This window comes from Mastomys coucha, unplaced genomic scaffold (assembly GCF_008632895.1).
Source record: "Mastomys coucha isolate ucsf_1 unplaced genomic scaffold, UCSF_Mcou_1 pScaffold19, whole genome shotgun sequence".
Lineage (NCBI taxonomy): Eukaryota > Metazoa > Chordata > Mammalia > Rodentia > Muridae > Mastomys > Mastomys coucha.
This window is the reverse complement of record NW_022196901.1, coordinates 9,532,110-9,553,852: the sequence shown is the minus strand read 5'-3', so window position 1 is coordinate 9,553,852 and position 21,743 is coordinate 9,532,110. Positions and strand designations below refer to the sequence as shown.

At 36.8% G+C, this 21,743-nt stretch overlaps 1 protein-coding gene and 1 long non-coding RNA gene across 3 annotated transcripts in view; one reads left to right on the top strand and one right to left on the bottom strand.

The window, feature by feature from the left end:
* Sema3e (semaphorin 3E) overlaps window positions 1-21,743 on the bottom strand; it is a 233,450-nt gene that overhangs the window by 143,542 nt on the left and 68,165 nt on the right. The window contains exon 1 of one of the 2 annotated variants that reach the window (XM_031380021.1): window positions 2,786-2,992. The exons of the other annotated variant lie outside the window; for it this stretch is intronic. Within the exon in view, the coding sequence (XP_031235881.1) occupies window positions 2,786-2,834 (49 nt within the window). The 5' untranslated portion in view covers window positions 2,835-2,992. Of the gene's footprint in view, window positions 1-2,785; window positions 2,993-21,743 lie in introns of those variants that run through there. 2 annotated transcript variants of the gene reach the window in all.
* The window catches only part of LOC116097484, a 44,589-nt gene continuing 25,938 nt past the window's right edge, over window positions 3,093-21,743 (top strand). The window contains exon 1 of the long non-coding RNA XR_004121444.1: window positions 3,093-4,003. This is a non-coding gene — a long non-coding RNA (uncharacterized LOC116097484). The remainder of the gene's footprint in view (window positions 4,004-21,743) is intronic.

The following is a 21,743-nucleotide window of genomic DNA, read 5'->3' as shown; positions in this document are numbered from 1 at the left end:
CTAAAGCTATAGTTTCTACACAGAGAAACTATAGCTTTAAAACAAAACAATAAAAATTTACACTTAAAAGTTCTTTCTGCTTAATCACATTTGTGAATTATAAATATACATTATGTACTAATTAAAGACTATAATCCAATATTTATGAACTATTAAAAACATTATTTTCATAAAACTAGGTTACAGAAAAAGCATATCTTTTACTTATATTTATCTACATGTGTGCCCTATGAAAACTACAGCAATAATTTATTGTTTAAACGGAAATTCAAACCTTAGAGACATTTACAATGAGACTATCTCAGAGATTTTAAAGGAATGATATCTACAAAGTGTTCACAGCAGAGGAGGAGGAAGAGAAATTGTTAAAAAGGTGAAACCAGAGGCAAATTTATCCGTGGGAAGGTAAGCTAATTCTCTCAAAATCTGAAACATGTCTGCTGTTTGACTATTAGTGAAAGGAAAAGGAAAGGCTACATACAATGTCTCATTACTTACCCTGTTAGCAATTCTAGGAATCTGGAGAGGACATTTGTGAGGGGCTAGCCACATTCCAAGAAGCAGATGGTATGTTTAATGAATTTAAACCATCAGTGTGTGTCATGGAGAACTACAGGATCCTGGTTTCTCATGGTAGTGTGAGTTTTTAAAAGTTATCTCTGAATAAATATATAATTTAAAAACAAAGTTTCTTCCCGATCTTTCAGTCCTGGGATTTGATCTCCTGTCTCTTTTTGTCCTCTGACGCTCTGCTTTCCACCTACCCCTTGTTTCTGTGTGCCTAGGTTCTCTGTGTCTTCCTCATCTCATGGATGCACCTCCCAACTCTCCACCTGTTGTCCGTGGCCTTTTGTCAGCAATTCCAAATGGATCAGGATGTCCATCAGTGTCACTACCCTGAGATGTCTCCTCCACCTGTGCCAGCAGAGACTTACTACATCATCTGAGGTTGGACAGGCTCTGCCTTGGGAGGTCTGAGGTTCCTTTAAGTCCTTCCTGACTCAATTGTTCTCTTGTAGTTTACTGTCCTGTTTTAGCAGGATACATCATATGACAGCATTCTATGAAATGGCACATAAAACTGATCTCCTTGATGACTTGCATGTTTGGACTATTATTTAGTTAATTACTCTCCTTTGGGTTAATTAGCAATAAAGACTTCAACACCAGAAATCATTTCTCACTGAATTTTGGAGACAACTTTTGTTGTCTCCTGAAATTGGGGTTGAATCTATGGGGAAAACAAATAATCAGTGATTTTGAACTCTAAGAAATTGGTAGTTTCTTTTCCCTGGTACCTCAGGAAATCTGTCTTTCTAAAGTGATGAACTTCTTTGGGTTAGAACATTGACTTTAATAAATTTGGCCATATGAGCAGAACATATTTCTTTCCATATTAAGAAGAAACTTCCTTCAGTGACTTTGGGGTCATAGTATGCCTTCCTTCTACATTTTCTCCTCATTGAGCTTTTTAACTGGATTCAATTTCTCATGTTTGTTTCATTTATTTTGGTTGTTTCTTCCACTCATGGACTACTTTCTCAATTTTACTTTTTAAAACAGCCCTTGGGATATTTAGTCTTCCTTCATTTTTTTTTTTTTTTTTTTTTTGGTTTTTCCAGACAGGGTTTCTCTGTGTAGCCCTGGCTGTCCTGGAACTCACTCTATAGACCAGGCTGTTCTCGAACTCAGAAATCCGCCCCCAACTCAGAAACCGCCTCGAACTCAGAAATCCGCTCTGACTCCCAAGTGCTGGGATTAAAGGCGTGCGCCACCACCGCCCGGTGGTCTTCCTTCATTTTAAAAGCCATAAAGCAGTTGCTTTTCCACTCCTGTGTAAAATAGAGTTTGAACTTGGTTCCTGGACACTGTAACTTCTCTAGTTTGTAGGAAGGCCAGTCTTGTAATATAAAATAGTTTCTATTCCTTCTGTATTTCTCTATTCAAATAATTTTATCTCTATATTCCATTTTAGATGCCCCTCTCAGTTTTCCAACCTTCTTGGGTTACATGCTTATGTCAGGTTACAAGACCTGACAACTGTAAGAACGACTGAGACAGCATTGACAGACTATTTCTTTAAGGAAACAAGGCATCATAATAACTTGTTAACACTAGGTTCTCTTTGAGTAGCCTACTGGTGTTTAAGGAAGGCAGTTAACATTCTGAATCATTATGAGGGAAAAGGTAGATTTTCCTCAATCAGTGACTGGCTGCCCCTGTCATGAACTCCAATGTAAAGGCTGATTATATGCACTTCTTCCCAACTTGACAGTCAGAGACATATATCCAAAGTGGATACAACTTAAGCAAAAGGGCTATCATTCTAAATATCAGTCTAGACGACAATGATGCCAGGACCTGGCTTCTCAAACAACTCTCCCATGCCTCAAGATAAACTTCTGAACGGCACTGCCTCTGCGAGAGTTCTTTGGAGCCATATGTGCCTATAAAAAATCATTTCCAACATGGCCAGGGGTGAGTCCATGCCCTACCAGAGGGACTACTCTCATTGTTGATAAGTACTTGGCCCCAAACACAAATCTGTGAATGATGAAAATGAAAGATCCATCATTGGCCCAATAAGTGGCTATGACCAGCCCACACATCCATCCACAAGCCGCTCGGGATTCCAAAGTGACTGAGCTGAAAGACACTTCTTTGTGCTGCCTGCCTGGTATTTCAAGATCAAGTAGCTGTCTCCTGTGTTTTCTCTTCTTGCCTCATTTCAGAAAAGCAGGCCTAAATGGTAACATGAATGAAGAAGGAGAAGAAGTAGAGGTACCTGGATGTAGAGATGGCAATAGCAGCAAGAACAGTGACTGTAGTAGCATGGAAACTGAAAAATTTATGGCCTGAATTCAGCAAAACCCAGCAATCTCTGTGTTATATTTACAGCATCATCTGACTTAAAAGTAGTCTGACAGCTAAAGAAGCAAGAGGACCTCACACACTCCCTTGAATCTTCCTGGCACCATCTGCCAAGAGGATCCAGCTGTCAGTGGGTTAATAATGGGCTCTGCTCTCTGCCTTTGTGATGTCAAATGTGTTTCATGTCCAGTTACTAGGTATCCTATAATTCTTAAGCAGCAGTGGAGTGCCAAAGTTTTCAATTCAGCTGCTAAACACATTCCTAGTAAAACCAAGCTTCCAAGGTCACCGCAAAAGCAGCAACTAAGTATAACAGTAGTTAATTAATGAGCCAGATTCCCAACAAATCACGAAGCAGTTCAACATCCCAAGAGGAACTGGGGCATGAAATAGATGACAAGAGGAAAACGAAGAGCTAATAAAAGGCTGTAAGGATTCAGAGAAGAAAATACAAAGCTCTTGACAGCCATGGAGTTGTCATGTTTTAGAGCCAAGTGTCAGACCCTGGGCTGAAAGCTGTCTTTGACTAGTGCCAATGGACAAGTTGTTAAAATATCTGAGACCTTCACAGGAACTGAGACACGTTTAGGGCAAAGGAATCCATGTGCCTCCATCATCCAAGCACTAAAGGGAACCATGGACTGACTATTGCTCTCCCTTACATGCTGACCACTGGGGAAGCAAAAGCCACCACTCAGGAGCTCTGCTTTGTTCTCTATGTATTCTACAGAAGAAGAACAAAAAAGAACTACCAGTCAGCTGATTAGTAATATCTAGATGTATTATCATTGCAGGAATAATCAAGAAAAGAATATTGGCTGGGAGGGAGGGGGAGGTGTTCAAGGGATCAAGGAAATTTGAAATTCGGACATAGTGTGACATAGTGACATAGCGAGTGACAAGGTGAGAAAAGAAGGGAGTGATACAGCTGCAAGTGGCGAGGAGACACGCTTCCCTAGATCCTACACAAGGAGCATGGCCCATAGGCCCCGACTTCGGCTTTGCAATCTCAAGAACCAGGAGAGAACATACTTCTATTGATCAACGGAATCAAGTCCATGGAACATTTTTGTGTCATCCCTGGGAAACAAGAACAATCTGATGTCGAGGCTTCACTATTTCCTTGGAGCAAGTAAGCATAGCGCGTAAAAGGTTTACTAGTCAACTGGTATTAACATAAGCATGCTATAGATAAACCATGATTCAGTTGAGTATAAGGTTTAAATCCCTGTCTATTTCACCTCAATTATTTAATCTATTAAGCAATTACTATTACAGATTCTAATCTGAGAGTGGATAGCCAAGTACAAAATTTAATTTGCTACTGTCAAAACTATAAAGATTAACATGATAAATATTACTGTCAAGCTTCCTCTTCAAGTCAAATCATTTTCATGTTAGGATATACATAATTAACAAATATAAGCACTGAAAGTCTGAGAGAAACCAAGTATCTTATTATCAAAGCCACTCTCATCCAAACCAGTAGTTGTTTAAATAATTTTATTTACTAACTCCACTGGCAAAATGTTTTGACTAAAATCAAATCATTTAAATTAGTTCTCAATTTAATTTTCATATTTAAAGCAAAAAAATTCAGAAGACTACATGAGGACAAAATAAAAACCATTGCAGCAAAACTCCATGAAAATTTATTAGTCTTCTCTATGCTGCAAGACTTCTGAGAAGGGAGACCTAGTGTACTGTACTATACTGTAAAAGCTTTAAGTGTCTGGAAAATATGCTCTGAAGTGATGAAGTAAATACTTTTTAGATAATGAGTCCTTTGTGTCTACAGAAATCCCTCAGACAAAGCTTGAGTTAAAGGAATATTCAAGATGCCCATTCTACTGCATATGAAGGGCTATCAGTCTAAGAGAGTGTTTGAAATCGTTCACATAGTGATCACTGGAATGTGGCACAAGTACTTTCAACAGCAACTAAAGATTCTGATAACTCTCTTCAGGTTCTTGGAAGCCGTGCACTTGTTGCAAAGGCCATTTTTCCTGTATGCCACAGCTTTGTAACTAGACATACTCAGTGGAGACCATCCTGTCTCGCACTGCCACAGGGGTATGTCGATGTATTGCGCTATGCCTCTATCTTTCTGGCAGTGCTAAGGGAACTAGGAAGCATGAGAAGAACAGGAGAACTGGGGATTCTCTTTGCATACTCTTGATAATTAGTAGGAAATCTCACTGTCATAAACTAAATATATAAATTGTATATAACAGGGTATGGTAAGAAGGTAAAATTTCTCATTAGGACTAAATGTTGTTTTCAAATTTACCAAATGTTTGGTCAAACGTAGATGCCCTATGTGTACAGGTTTTCACTCTAATATCAGCCATGTTTAAGTAGATAGCTACATTGTAATCCAACTAGTACAGAACATTTCACTATATACTAGAAGATATTGATGGATGAAGGGTCTACTGTGGCTTTGAAGAGGAGTGAGCAAAGCTAATGGATGATAGAAAACCACTATAGTGGGTTTTAAGTGAAAAAATAAAAATATGAGGTGTGATCACTAAAGCAGAAATCAGGAATAGAAACACTTCTTTAATTGGGCTCTGCACCTTTGGCTCAACATACCCATTTTTGTCAGCTACAGTCAAGATGAGGCCAAACTCAGCAATTTATTCTTTACCATATCCCATCTGCAATTTCTTCATTAATTGGCTTGTTTAACTGTCTGTCATCTTCGATGACGGTTGGACTATAAACAACTTGAACATTTGTCCACAGTTCTGTTTCTTACACTGAGTCTCATGGATGGGAAGTGGGCTTGGGTGCTTGTTAAAGTTAATGAAAATCAATCATCAAAGTTTTTCAAGAGATAGACAAAGGAAAATAACCATAAATAAGCAAATGAAGACTTATAAATTAGCTGGACTAAACTGTCTTGAATAAATGAAAAAAAAGCAATAAATAAGGATTAATAGATAAAAACATGATTATATAGATAGATATTACAGAACTATTACATATCTTCCCCAGACTGTTTTCAATTGTAAATTAGAAAAGAGTACAGAAAGTAAAAAGCTGTGGATGCTGCAGTTGGAAATAAGCTGTTCCCCAATGATCATGGGTTGGGAACTTTGTTATCAGGGTGCTGGCACTAAGAGTGGTGGCCCATTTAAGATTCGAATTTAGTAGGCAACCTTGGGTCAAGTGACACAACTATGGGGCTCAGCAACCACTTGCTTCTGGTTTGGCAATGTGAACACTTTCAAGATATACTGAATCTGCTGTGTGGTTTTAAAACAAGGTTCATATACTTTTTTATATCTTGTGATTACTGTGTAAACACAATATCAAATTAGATACCCATTAATACTTCCTTTGTGATGTCTGCTTTTCTTGGCCTGGTATTAATTCACTGATCAAAAGGAGATGATAGTCAAGTAGGCCTTGTGCTTTGATGCACATCATTATTCTAAGGGACATGCTACTAAGTATTAATATGCTTGCTCTTTACAGTAGCCTATGGGTAGGCCACATCATTTTCTCCATTAGAAAGTTGAATAAAAGTGCTCCTTATAAAACTTCTCAAGTAACAATACAAGAATTTTGGCTCAGAATATTTGTTTTGAAACAATTCACAGAAGTTCCTCTTATTACCTACAAACACCAGAAGTAACTTTTCTTAATGTTATACTTACCGAATAAAGTGATTGGGTAATCTGTTGATTATAAACAAATAATGGTAGTTGTTCCTTTAGAAAGTGTTTACTAGTGTCTGGAGTGGATAAGTACAGAATCCAGTGCCCTACAAAAATCCTTCACCTCTCTAATCTGCTATCCTCTTAACAAATTGCTTTGGTTTCTTAGATGGATTTCTGGGGTCATTTCTTCCTTCTTTGCCCTGTCCAATGACAGTAACTACGGTGTATGATAGAGAACATCCTATATGAATAAAAGACTTTACTCCCGTAGTTTTTGAGAGTACTACCAACAAAGTTCAGCTGTAAAAACTTTCCGCTGATGTCTGTGAGGGAGAGTAGAGAGGCACGTTGCCCAAGGTCAAGCTCCTTCCCTGGGTAGCTCACATCTGCGACTGTGCCATGTTAGGGTAAAAGTCAGAGTCAGGTGAAGCCAAAGATCACTGCAGCCTCAGAGCTCTCCCTGTGGGATGCAGTGGCTGGAAGTACATGTTACCTAGCTTTTTCTCAATCAGCCTGTTTCTTCCGTTCCCTGTGATCTCTAAGATCACTCTCCAATCTCACCACTCCTCCAAACATCACTTCTCTAGAAACTCTACATTCATCACCTCCCAATATTAATTCCAATTTGGTAAAATGTAATTTGTCAATGAGTCTCCTATAAACACGATGAAATATGTGAGGTTAAGGTAGGTCAGGGTCAAGGAAAAGCAGGCAGTAGTATCTTTCTCTCTCCTCTTGACAAGATAAGGAGGAGGGAGAAATCCCAACTAAAAGGCTTTGCTTGTTAGATACTCAGTGCTTTCTGTTGTTTCCTTCCATGATTCTGTGTAGCTAAGTGGGAATTTCTGGTTTCCTTGGATAGCTAAAGTAGCTTTTGAAAAATTTAAGTCTACAATGTAGCATCATTTAATCCCAGTAGAACACTGCACTACCTTAACCCTAATCTTTACATTTGTTTTCCAAGTATCCAAATCATATCAAGAGTCTAAAAGCAGTTTACATCAAAGTTTAGGCATAAGAATTGTTCTTCCAGAATAGAAGCTCTATGGGAAGTCCAACAGAGTCAACTAACCTGGACCTTTGGAGGGCTCCCAGGGATTGAATCACCAACCAAAGAGTAAGCATGAGCTGGATCTAGGCCTCCCCCTCTCCTACACACATATGTAGCAAATGTGAAGTTTGGTATTCATGTGGGTCCCCCATTAACTGGAGTGGAAGCTATCCCTGAATCTGTTACCTTACCTGTGAATCCCATTCCATTAACTGGACTGCCTTGTCTAACCTTGATGAGAGAGGATTTGCCTAGTCTGGCAGTGAGTGACTTGATATGCCAAAGATGGGAGTAGGAAGGCAGGGGCAGAAGTGAGAGCTGGGGATGGGAGTGATACCCTGAGAGATTCCCCTTCTCAAAGAAGAAAGGGGAGGGTGACGGGGAGCAGAGTTGTGAGGAGGGCTTGGGAGGAGAGAGGAGACTGATATTGGGATGTAAAATAAATAAATAAATTAGAATTCTTCCACTGTTTTCTCCTTTTGTTTTTTTGTTGTTTTTACTTCTTACCAACTGATGAGTAACAGAACCATACTCATTAGCCATAATAATTTCACTACCAAACACTATGCTCCTGCTGTTTTAAGAAATATTTTAAGTATTTTTTTTAGATAAATGTTTCTAGTATTTGCAAAATTCTTTATTCCAAGAAATAATATTAGGATAGTTGTTTAGATTATAGCTTCCACAGAAAATACTGCGACATTCAGCTGAAATTAAAAGAACATTATCCAAAACATATTCTTTAGTCTTTCCAAGAGTAATCAAAATATTTTCATATGAGACTGTTTATTTTGCTTTTATTTCCAAAACTTTCAAAGGAATGTTAATTAAAGTGGCCTTGATACAATCATGAAATAAAACAACACTCTAAAAATATTTAGCATAAGAATAAAAAATCATAGAATACAATTATTGTTACAGAGGCAGGCGCTATTAAACAAACACTGACTTTTTCCTCATGAGCTTTACCCACTGAGTGATTCAGCCACAGGTACTTGGGTTCAGCCCATTGGTACTTGGGACTCCAACTGACACAGTATCATAAGCAATCCAATTTAGGAATCATATGGTTTTATGAGGGCTTAAAGTATCTGCTAAAATAGTCATATTTTGTATAAAATGCATAATTAATGCATACCATGAATATCAAACAAAACTGTATGACGATTCAGTTGCCCAAATATATTCAAAGTGAATCTAGAAGGTACTCAGCTTGGCTTACGGGTATCATCGCTCAACTCTGCCTCCTTTGAAGCCTCATGTGCTGCAGTTTCTCAATACAGTAGAGGAAACTTCACACATTTAGTCTGGATTTCCTTTCCTAAGCTATAAATGTAGACCATGATTAAATATAAATCACAGGATCTTCTGACCAGGAAATATATATAGCCATTGAAAAGCACAAGTAGGTTTGTTTGTTCTGCTTGCAACAATTTCTAATATATATTGTCTAAACTCAAGTGTTCATGAATTCAGTCAGCAGGAATCTATTGTGTTTTGTGTATACACACACACACACACACACACACAAACACACACACACAGTTTTTTTCATTCGAATTGTTATACATTTTCTTATGACAAAGAATATGTTTGCAGTCCAGTCTAAAGTTTTATGTTGGTACCCACTATAATAAAATCAACTTTATAACATAAAAGCAGCCTGTCCTAATGTTTACTTCATACTATAACAACTCATTTTAATAAGCACTCGAGGACAGTATTTTGTTTATTTCTTTACATTTGTTTATTTGTAGCAAAAATCGAACAAGGACAAAAGATCTGAGGAAAAGTATACATTTTAGCCTATGTTATTTTATTTTCTTGACATGCTGCACCTCAAAAGCAAAGCTAATTTATTTTTAAACAGTAAGTTTTGTGTATTTATTATATTTCATCGAATTAATCATTATATTCCCAACAAATCTATATTAACCTAGCTAAATTTTAATTTCCAATAGATATTAAGTACAAAAATGCATAAATTTTAAGTTGTCAATATATTTTATATTTAACAAGTATTTTACTTTTATCACTACAAAAATTATGACAGGAAAGTTGCCTTGTATTGTATAATTTTTTTGAATGTGCTTAAGACAAAAAGTTGGTACCTATGAAAATAACTTGAGTCTAAATCTTAGCATTCCACTGTTACATCCCGGGATTCTCAAGCAACTGGGACATGTGGCTCTGGGATCTCAAACCAGTGTGATTAATTTGAGTTTTGAAAACTGTTGTATGCTGCTGTCTGCTGTTTCTTCTAAGCAAAAACATGCACATATCAGGGAGCCTGACAAAGATGCACACAGTAGGGAGCCTTACAGAGATGTGTCAGTGGAGAATTTTAAGATGTTAAAAAAGGACAAGCTCAGAGTTTAAGGTTCTTCATTTTACTCTACTATTTTTCTTGTTAAATTGATGACACATTTTCTTGGAAGTTGGAAACATAAGTGAAGACAAAGAGCTATTCTTATATTCTTAACAATCAGATTTAATCAATATCCAGTCCCATGACCGTGGGAAGCTCTATTCACCAGTCTTTGCATCTGGAATGGTGCTTTACCAACCTTGCTCCCTGTAAGAGATGAATGTAAGAGGGCAGACACCAACTGTATCTCATTCTTAGAAGAGAGACTACCACATACCAAAAACTGAATTAATGGCTGAAATGGCTGTTACCAGGCTGACAAGACACCACTCTTCTTTGTAGAGAAAACAGAGGCAAGTGTTCTACTCTGGTTGAAATACCCAACCAGGAATCCTGACACCTGAAATCTAATTTATTCTCTGTACTTACTGTTTGAATAATCCTTTCAATACATCAGTTGAAAAAGAAGAGATTTTTTTTTAAATGATATGGTTTTGTAGATTTTGAAAATGTTCCCAGTTTTAAGATCAGAATGAGTCTAAATCACTTCATGTCTAAATAAACAAAAAACAACAGAAATAAAGATGAGACTTTTATTTTGCATATTTCTTTTGGTTCAAGAGAAAATGTAGTTGATCTACTAGATAAGAATGTCTCATGGTCACAGATCCCGTGGATGGCATGTAGACGGTTTGTAACTTATGTGGTTGCTGTGTAAGTATGAGGACCTGACTTCGATTCCCAGAACCACAGAAAAAGCATCGCATATTGGTATGTGCTAAGGAAGTGTCTCACCCCTCAAACAGAAGAACCTAATCATCCATTTCCAAGCCAGTGAGACATTTTCTCAAACCTAAGGAAGATGGTACCCAAGGAAAATATCTGTAGCCCAAGGTTGTCCACTAGCTTCAATGCACATGAGATGTGCATACATGTATTTTCACCTTCACACACACACACACACACACACACACACACACACACATTTGTATTTATCTCCAAGGTTTCTGACTAGTTCTTCCAGTCCTTTCACATTCATTCTGTTAAAGTCCTTGTTATTTCTCCTTGCCCCAAACACAAATACTGTAGGTTAGTGTATTCTGCAATCACTTCCTTCCTGTGTTCTCTCTTTCATCTGTCCAATTTCCTTAGGGAATCATATACAGTGAAGTAGCTGTAAACAAAATGGAGCCAACTATTTCTCATCCTAAGGCATCCTTTTACTACAGACACAGATAGGGGAAAAAAAAACTTTATGTAGCTGGAGAAGAGAAAAAAATTAGAACTTAATGCCATGCAGTTCCTTCAACTGGGAAAAGACAGTGAGTGAACTAGGAGTTTCTGGTCTTTTGTATGTCCCAAACAAGGTTACTTATGTTTTAAGTAGGAAAAGTTGATTCTAAAAGCACCTTTGGTTTACCAGTCTACTTACTTTTGACCCAAGTAACTGAAAAGGAAATAGTGTAAGGAAGTACTGAGCCTGGTTGGTTGACGTGGGCAGTGCAGACGGGGGCCAGACATGCCTACTTGCACAGCTGTGCTCGAACCTAAGGTGGCCTTTCTAGAAGGCTTTCCTGCATCTGAGATGCTTATATTAATTGTTCTGTGTCATAGTGCATGGGAAAACCTTTCTTTCTCCCTCTCTATCTCCCTCTCTCCCTCCTCTCTCCCCCTAATTTCGAACTTCCTGCTGTCCACACACACACATAGAGACAGCAAATAGGTTCTATGGTGATGATGAATTATCCCTTTGTGAATGAAGTTCTGTTCTATTCAGTGGTCTCTCATGGGTTCTGAAACCCTCAAAACAGCTCATTAAGAAGAGATCCAGTCACATCTTGTTTCTGTGCACCACTAGGCTCCAGCAATTGACCCTGTATGAGCCCACTAAATGCGAACTTCACCTTTTCCTACTTTAAATATGACCCTCCTAAGATTTATAACTTCTTTCCTATTTGTAACAAGTTTTGAGTCTCATTAAGTAGCTCATAGCGTTGTCCTATTTCCTTATACATATTGTATCTACCTAGAAGTGGTTCCCACTTGTTCTCTTAGAGATGGTTTTGGTGATCAATCACTTCCTGCCTGAACCCACTATGGTATTTAATGAACTCATTAAATTAAAAGTGGACAAAGTCTACTTTCTTTTCTTCAAAAAGTTAATTATTTACTAACAGATTCTCTAAATGTTTCCACCATTTGAGTACCCCTCAAACATTATTGGACTTTAGATAAGGATGGCTAAGGGTGGCCACCACATCTTTACATGACTCTATTAACATTTGCTTCAAAGGCTGCATTCAAGAACCTGTCCTAGGCCTTGTGAGCACTACTAAAATGAATGCTGTTCTCATATTAAAATTGAAAGCTTCATTATAGCTTTACATACTCTGAAATTATGGCCAGCAACATATGCTTCAGGTGGTAGCCCCAGTTACTCATTTAAATATGATTGGCCAAGTATGTTTTATTAATTAGAAGCTCAGGAAATAGATGACTATAATATGCATAAGGTAGATTATTTAACATAGAAATAAAAGGCTTATAAAGCAGTATATTTTTAAAATTTAAGGAAAAATTCCAAACCTACATTTTGATTAAATCTACATTAAACATTCAGAAAATAAAGGTGGTTCCCAAAATCAGAGGTTATGTGATGAGAGTAAGATGTCAAGAATTCAGAAAGATTAATAAAACTGAGCACATACTCATTAATCATATGTCTCCAAATGGCACACAAGATTCAATTTGAGTTTTCCTCTCTCTACACCAGTGATGGAATCTGCTTTATTTGTGAAGCAGCCAAAATGTCAGCTTGATAAATGAGGTAATTCTTGCAAACATACCTGCTCTGTTGTTTCTTATATAGGTTGATGAATGTATAGGGAAAAAGGAAGATGAATAATTCGCTAAAAATATAAATGATGCTTTGATCACTTGGATCAAAAAAGCTTTGGTTTGTACAATGAATTGATGAAATAACAGCTTGTAACAGATCGGTGTCTCTGGAAATATCACTACATTGAATGACTTAGTTTGTGAGAAAAGTGTCCTGGATTTACTGCCACTTTTGTCTGTTATTAGCACAAATGCGAAGGCTTTGAAAAGGAGATAACAACGTATGTTTTAAGTCTACTGCAAAACTGCTTGACATAAAATTATGTAAATATTTTTCTTATGGCACATTTTTTAGAGACGCACTTATAAAAAATATAGTGATTTGTATCCAAGTGTCACTCTTAAAAATATATATATCCTAGTGATTTGTGTCCAAGTGTATCTTAACCCCAATAAAGCAAATAGATTAAAATTAATTTCATGTCTCTTAAACACTCCCGATATGAAAACTACTCTAGATAATTTGAGATGGGTTTTTTGTTAATTTACCACAAACTTTGAAATAAAATAACTATGAAAGTTAAGCTGTTATAAAAATTAAGGGTAGGGGGTAAATCCCTAACATTTTCGATAAAGTTCCTTGAGAGAGTAATCGTATTTATGCACTGATGTCCTTACAAGGAACCCTAGAGAAGTAACTTTTGGGTTTTCTTTTTTTTTTTTTTATTTTAGATATTTTCTTTATTTACATGTGAATTTCTCCATTCCCAGTTTCCCCTCCAAAAAACAAAGAAACAAACAAAAACAACAAAACCAAACCCCCGTTGCCCCCCACTTCCCCATGCCTCCCACCCCGCCCTCTCCCACTTTCTGGCCCTGGCATTCCCCTACACTGGGGCTCAGAACCTTCACAGGGCCGAGGTCCTCTCCTCCTATTGATGATCGATTTTGCAATCCTCTACCATACACATGCTGCTTGAACAATCAGATCCCTCCATGTGCAGTCCTTGGTTGGTGGTTGAGACCCTGGGAGCTCCGAGGGTACTAGTTAGTTCATGTTGTTGTTCGTCCTAAGGGGCTGCAAACCCCTCAGCTCCATTGGTCCTTTCTCTAAAAGGGGGAACCAAATACCCACGGAAGGAGTTGCAGAGATTAACTATGGAGCAGAGACTGAAGGAAGGGCAAGCCAGCCTAAATATAGCTATCTCCTGAGAGGCTCTGACAGTATCTGACTAACACAGATGTAGAGGCTCACAGCCATTCATCGAACTGAGTACAGGGTCCCGAGTGAAGGAATTAGAGAAAGGACCAATGGGTTTTCTTTTAAACAAAATTGAAAGTCTAGTTTTTATTTTATTCAGTGTTACATCTTGTTATGGACTAAACTAAATTAAAACTATCCTACCAAAAGCAATTTACAGATTCATTGCAATCCCTATCAAATTCACCACAACATTTTTTTACGGAAATAAAGCAAAGTATCCTAAAATTCACATGGAACTACAAATTATCTCAGATAAACAAAGCAATCATTAGCAACACAGATAATTCTAGAGAGATTAAAATTCCACATTTCAAGATATATTACAGAGTAGTAAAAAACAAAACAAAACAAAACAAAAAACAGGATGACACTAGAATAAAGTCAACAGACCAATGGAATAAAATAGAAGATCTAATCAGTAAATGCATGTAACAATAGATATGTAGTATTTGACAAAGATGCACAAATACATGCTGAAGGAAAAAGCAGCATTTTCATTTAAAGGAGCTGGGAAATTTGAATGTCTACATGTCAATGCATTAAATTAGACTCATATTTAGTGCCACATACAAAATTTTTTTCCAATGGATCAAAGATTTCAAGGTGAATTGAAAAATGCTAAAATTGTTGGAAGAAAACATAGACTATGCACTACATGGCATATGTGTATGGAATGACTTTTGTCCAGAGGTTAAAGCCAACCATTGACAATTGTGACATAACACTCAAAGGCTTCTGAAAAGCAAAGGAAAGAGTTTAATGAAGGAAATGTCCACACAGCTATACAGATTACTATACAGATTACATTAAAAAGTAAAAAAAAAAAAAAAAAAAAAAAAAAAAAAAAAAAAAAAAAAAAAAAAAAAACATAAAAACATTCAAAGAATACAAATAACCCAATTTTAAAGATGGGCTGTGGTTATGATCAGAGAGTTCTCTATGGAGGAAAGTAAAATGACTAAAAAATATCTCAAAAAGCATTTATCATTTTAACAATTAGGGAAATCCAAACAGAAACAACTTCAGCATTTCACCTTACTGGAGTCGGAATGCAAAGACAAATGGAGCACCTAATAACAAATGCTGGTGAGGATGTGAAAGAAGGAGCACTCATCCACTTTGTTGGTTTGCAAACTGGTGAGGCTACTCTGTAAATCTGTGTGCAGAATTCTCCGAAAGCTAAAAACAAGTCCCCATATGGCCCAGTACCATCACCCCTTGTCACATTCTCCAAAGCTAGCCATCCACAGAGCCTTGCTCCGCCATGTTTACGAATGCTCTACTCACAGAACGTGGAAAAAACAGATAACACAATGCATATTCATAATGGAACTATAAAAAAAAAATGAAGAAATCTGCAGATAAATAGATGGATATAAAAACTATTATATTGAACTTGTAACCCAGACCTATGAAATCAAAAGCCAAATTTTCTTATTGGTAGGTCTTTGCTCCAACTCTTTACACATGAGTATACAGTCTTGAGTAATGGCAAAAGACAGGAAGATAAAAAGAGACCCTGAATAGTGGAGGAAAGGCCCTAGAACAGCGGCTGAATGACCTTTCACAGGGGTCACCTACCACCATCTGAAAGCACAGATATTCACATTATAATTCATCATAATAACAAAATTACAGTAACAAAATTGGTAGTAACAAAATTACAGTAGCAATGAAAATAATTTTATGGTTGAGGGGGTCACCACAACATGAAGAACTGTATTAAAGGGTGAAAGCATTGGGAAGATTGAGAACCACTGCCCTAGAGAGATGAACAGCAGGATATTGTTGGTACAAAAAAAAATGGAGAACACAGAACTGTTCTTTACCTTGTGAAGGACAGAGGACAATACAGAAGGGGAGGACATAAGGAAGAACAGGCAATAGTAAGGAGGTTGGTGCCAAAAAAGCTATAAGAAATTGTAATTTTATATTTAATGTGTATATGTGTGTGTGTGTGTGTGAGAGAGAGAGAGAGAGAGAGAGAGAGAGAGAGAGAGAACTTGTTTACTATTTAATTCCAAATAAGACTATTAAGACATAAGGACTACAGGAAGTAATTATGGTCATTAGGGTGAGGCTGCAGCCCAACAGGAAGACAGATAACTCACCCTTATTTTCTCCTTTAGAGATTTTTGAATTCCAGCTTCCAGAATGGTGAGAAATATTTCTCTTACTCAAGACATGCCATTGTAATACCTTGTTAGAGTTACCCCTAGCTGACTCAGACATAGTCATAGTTTAAATAGTCAAATATCCAATTAAACTCTTTAATATTTCTTTTGAAAAAGTCATGCAGTTTTCTACTCCATAGTTCTCCACCTCTTCAATTTCTAAGTCCTAGAGCAGTGCTTCCAACCTTCCAAATGATGTGACCTTTTAATACAGTTCCTTGTGTTGTGACCTCCAACCATAAAATTATTCTCATTGCTACTTTTTAACTGTATTTTGCTACTGTTTTGAATCATAATCTAAACATTTTTAGAGGTTTGTCAAATGGGTCTCTAGCCACAGATTGAGAACCAATACCTTACAGTGATTGTGTTAACTGAAAAACCCTCCCTCACTTTGTGCTTTTGGCAATACCTAGAGACATTTTAAGTTGTCTCTTAGAGCAAAGAGAGGACTTCCTCTCCTTCTAATTGATAGAGGAAAAGAAGGTTTTAAGCTATTCTTAAATGTATCAGACAACTATGCAAAACAAATCATGATCTGGCCTCAAGTGTCAATTGTTGTTTGATGGGTGGCCTAGAGAAAAGCACATTTCATCCCATCACTCTTGCTGACCTTCAGACCGCAATGTAGCCCCAGATCCACATGCAACCATTAATGCAGATGAGTTTAGCACATTTGTATAACTTCAACCATAATCCTCCTATCATTTAGCTATTGCTGTAAATAGGGCCAGGAGTCCTCCAAATCCTCCTCCTAACCCCCAAAAAATAGTAATCCACTTTCTACTTTTCCAACGAATCTCTATTAATTTCTCTATTCTGGTATCTTTTGTAAATAGAGACACATAATAAAACTTCTCTGTCTCTCATCTTTAACTCAACAACAAGCATCCAGAGTCATCTAAAGAAACGTTTGTGTCAGTATTCATTCTATTGACTAGCTACTCCATAGCATTCCATCTGTCTGTTCATTGGTGGAAATTTTGGAACTTTCCATCTTTGGCCATCCTGAGTAATGCTGATATAACCATATGAATACAAGTTTCTATGTAAACATGATTTCATTCCTATTGAGCACATATCTAATGGGATTTCATGGTTGTAACAATGGTTGAAACACTGTTGCATGCCACTGTTTGAGAAAAAGCTGCCCCAAAAGACTTTACCTTTGTAGGTTCCTACCAGCAGTGTGACAGTTCTAATTTTTCATATTCTCTCTAAAGCTTTTTATTTACCTTCATAATTCTAGTTCTCTATAGGTTAAGATGGTTTTGACTTAAGTAACTTTTCATGTTTGTTGGCTGTCTGCAGGTCCCTTTGGGAAATCTCTACTCAAGATTTCTGTCTCCCTTCATACCCAAACATTTTTCAGAAAACATATCTGTAAATTCCATTCTCCTTACTGAATTTGTGAAACCAATATTTAATTTTAATTTACTATATAAGTATATCGATCTTTTAAAAGAGATTTGGTCTTTTTAAAGTTGAATGGGTAGGGAAATAGAGTGGACCTTGGAGGAGACAAACATATCAAAGTATATATGAAAACAAATTTTAACTAAAAAAGAAATAAGTAAATAAAAACTGAGGAAAGGAATAAAAAGAGAACAAAATAATTGATAACATTTACTACTCTAGAATATTGCCATATAATTATAATTTTTTATGTAGGTCTCACTGACCTATACCTATATATTTTCTTAGTTGTAATACCCTGACAAAACATCAAAGGAAATTTTATCTTCTTGTGAATAAATATCTTTGCAAGCCATGTGGTCTGATATATTTTTTGGAGATCTCTACTTAACAGGTCCATAAAGATCCTCTTCCTTCCTTCTATTAGAAACTGGCTTCCTAGCTCCTAACTCCTTTTGTATGTAGTCCTTGCCTCTTAAAGGTTCTATCCCTTGTAGTTTCAGGGATTGCTTGTCAGGCTCTTAAAATACGTTCCTGGGGGAAGTTCAATATCCAAATCACTGTTGGATGTTGTAGTGCCTTTAATACTAGCTTTGAAAACAAAGAGATGAGTGCTTCTTTGTGAATTCAAGTCCATTCTGATCTATAAAGCATGTTCTAGAACAGTCACAGAGACAGTCTTCCCAAAATATCCAACCCAAAAGAATAGAATGTTGGTATAAAGGTGATGTGCAGTGAGATATTTCTGATCTAAAATGTCAGTGAAATGACTCAGGGCACCTACCACAAGCATAATTAATACTTGAGATTTACTGATAGTCTATTTACAAAATACATAAGATTCTCCCTTTCTTTTCTCTTCTCTTCTCTTCTTTCCTCTTTTCTTTTCTTTTCTTTTCTTTTTCTTTTCTTTTCTTTTCTTTTCCTGTATGTCTTGGACATTTAGGTTTATGCCATAGAGGATGAAGAACAAACACACCTGAGTGGAAAAAGAACTTTTCTGAAAATTTGGAGGTGACAGGATAGTTTACCAACACTTGAGGAAAGTCTCTTCTTAATTGCACACAACTGGACATTCCATTACTTCTAATATAAAAAAAAAGAGTTAAAAACAAATATTTCAATGAATGAAAACAGCTCAAAGTTAAGATATTGTGCATCTGGCTGGTGAGGCAGCTCAGGAGTAAGATGTATGTTGTCATCCTGCTGACCGGCTTCAATCCCCAGTACCCATTTGGTGGAAAGTCAAAACAGACTTCTGCAAGCGGTGCTTTGGCCTCCATACTTTCCAGCAGCGTGTGCAAGCCCACACACATATACATATCCACAATCAATTAATCAACAGAATGCATTAAAATTCTATATCTTTACATATTTTAAAGAGAGAACAAATTTGTGCTCCTGAGCCATCACAAGACCATCTCGCTGTCTCCTACCTGATGCCACACAACCCTCCTGCAGCATTCTGTGCAACCACAGGTTCTAAAACAACAGAGCCAAGTGACCATAAACTTCTAAAACTGTGAATGAAAATAAATTTTCCTCCTTTTAAATTGTGTCGTGTATTAAATTACAGCAGTCAAAAGCTAATGAACTCATCTACTAAATCCTATTAATTTATAGTGTATTATCAATTGAAAAATTCAATAGGAGTACTGGTCCTTGAATTGAGAATAATCCAGTATATATTAAACTATGATAACTCATCTAAGTAAATATGAGTGTGAGATTAAACATTTTACAGAATTTTTCTTTAGATTCTATCTTATTTTATTCCAAGAGTACAAAGTAGAAAGATTCTATTTATTCAAAATTGATGAGTAGAAAATATTTGATATTTTAATAGGTGAATGTACATGCTCATACCCATATTCTGTATCTATAATTTAAGAACAGATAGACAGTTGCTATTAGAATATTTCTCCATAGATAATTTTCAGAAGGAAAGTAAAAATTTTAAATGCAAATATAGTCTCTTTAGCACCATCCAAAAGTCGCTGTGTGAGGCATTCTTGGGAAATTAGAAGATTTGACCACTTATTCAACTACCCAGGTAATATGATGAAAGAAATTATGCTGAAATCAAAACAGATTTAACAAAGTTATGGATTTAATTTTATATTAAAGCGTTGATAAAATTTTAATAGCCCCAGTCACATAAACATAGAGGTTTCATTTAAATATAATGATTTTTTTCTGAAAGATGAGATCAAAGTCAATTTCCACAGAATGGTTACATCCTAAGATTAAGGGAAAGATTTGAATTGCCTATGTTTTAAATGAAGACACAGTTACTTTCAGATGAGCAAATCCATAAGAAAAAAATTAATTTATACATGTGGTTACTTTGTTTATGGAGAGATAGGCATAGACGTTGTACATATTAATTTCACTGCTTTAGAGAGAGTACTAGAGTCCAAGAAGTCTCTAGATTTTCAGATATAGCTCTAAGTTTCTTGCTAAAGGGCCTGGGCTGGGCTCATCTCTCAACTCTTCAGAAGTGCTTTGAAGTGGCATAAGGGTGGTAATTAAAGTTTCTATGAGTTGGGGAAGCTGAGCCCATGTCTGTCAAGTGCCTTGTCTTGTTTCAGTATTCACCTGAGTAGCCCAAAGTTCCACACAGAGGAGGTCAATAAGATAAATAAATAAGCAAATGAATTACACCTGAGAACGAGCAACTGCACTACCAAGAAGTCAAGAGCATACAAAAACTAGGAAAGCAAATGCTACTGCCGTCAGTGAGTCCTTGGGAGCCCAGCTCTCCTCATCAATTCCTCCTCTCCGCTGGAGAGAAGCAAAATAGGAGTTACTTCCTGCAACCTTCCAGTTCCTCGGAGAACGTGGAAAAAGACAGCTGCACGCTGGCATACATCCTAAGTGAGCCAAATACACCGAGTGCAGGTGGCTTGCATTTTCTAAGTTAGGGAAGAGACATTTCCCCCAAGAGCTCTCCTAGAGAGGAGGGCACGAAAACAGACTGCTGAAGAGGCCCCCAGAGAACCAATGGAAGGAAGTACAGTCTTTAGAGAGCAGATTGGATGAGCTTGGCCAAATCAGCCGGCTGCTTCAGTAAGCCACATCCCTGCAGGGTTTAGCTCTCTGCAAGTTCTTCTTTGAAGGAACTTCCTGAGAGGCAGGGAGGAAGCAGCTCTTTCCAAACCAGAGTTAGATAAATTAACAGAAAACTCCAAGGACGATTAGAAAGTTAATAGTTGTTGAAATCGTTGTTTTCTTTGTTAACTCTATTTTATATTTACAAAGGTGCAAAAACTTAAGATGCAAGCCCATAGAAATCAATGTCATATTCTTTGAAAATCTCGAGTACCTGAGTAGGTTAAATTAAATGCATAGAGAAAAGCTGACCTTTTCCAAAGGATGACTAAAAATAAGATGTAAAAATTCAGCCTAGAAAGCAAGTAGGAGATAGTCATTTTATTGCTGTCAGAGATTATTGTCTTGATTTCATCTTCTCTCCCTCCAGTCTCTCACTAGACTCTAAACTACTAAATGATAAGACTTAGATGGTACATAACAGATAAGAGTTTAAAGATAAAAAAATTATAACAGGAAAAGAGATAATGAAAATTTTAATGAAAGCAAAAATGTGGCTGATACCTTCAAAAAAATATCCACTTCTTTGCATCTGTCTAGATCTGTTTTTTAAAGCTTACTCATCGTAAGACTTTGGGAAAATTACCATATGTGTTGACGTGATTCTTCATTTACCCCAATTGTACAACCTATAAGGCTATTCAAAGAATTTATAACTACTTTCTATGTAGTACATGTTCAATAAGTGGCTGCCATTTTAACAGTATTTTACTGATACCTGAATGAATTGAATTTTGGTGTGGGGATTAACTGGCACAAAGAAATGAAAAGGAATTTGACTGAGTCAGTAAAATAAGGCATTGGGTGCCAGCTAAATGGTTCAGATGGCAAATACAACGTAGTACCTTGCCTGGCAAATTTAGTTTGATCTCTGACTCCATTGTAGAAAAAGAAAACTGTCAGGCTGGAGAGACGGCTCAGCAGTTAAGAGCACTGACTGCTCTTCTGAAGGTCATGAGTTCAAATCCCAGCAACCACATGG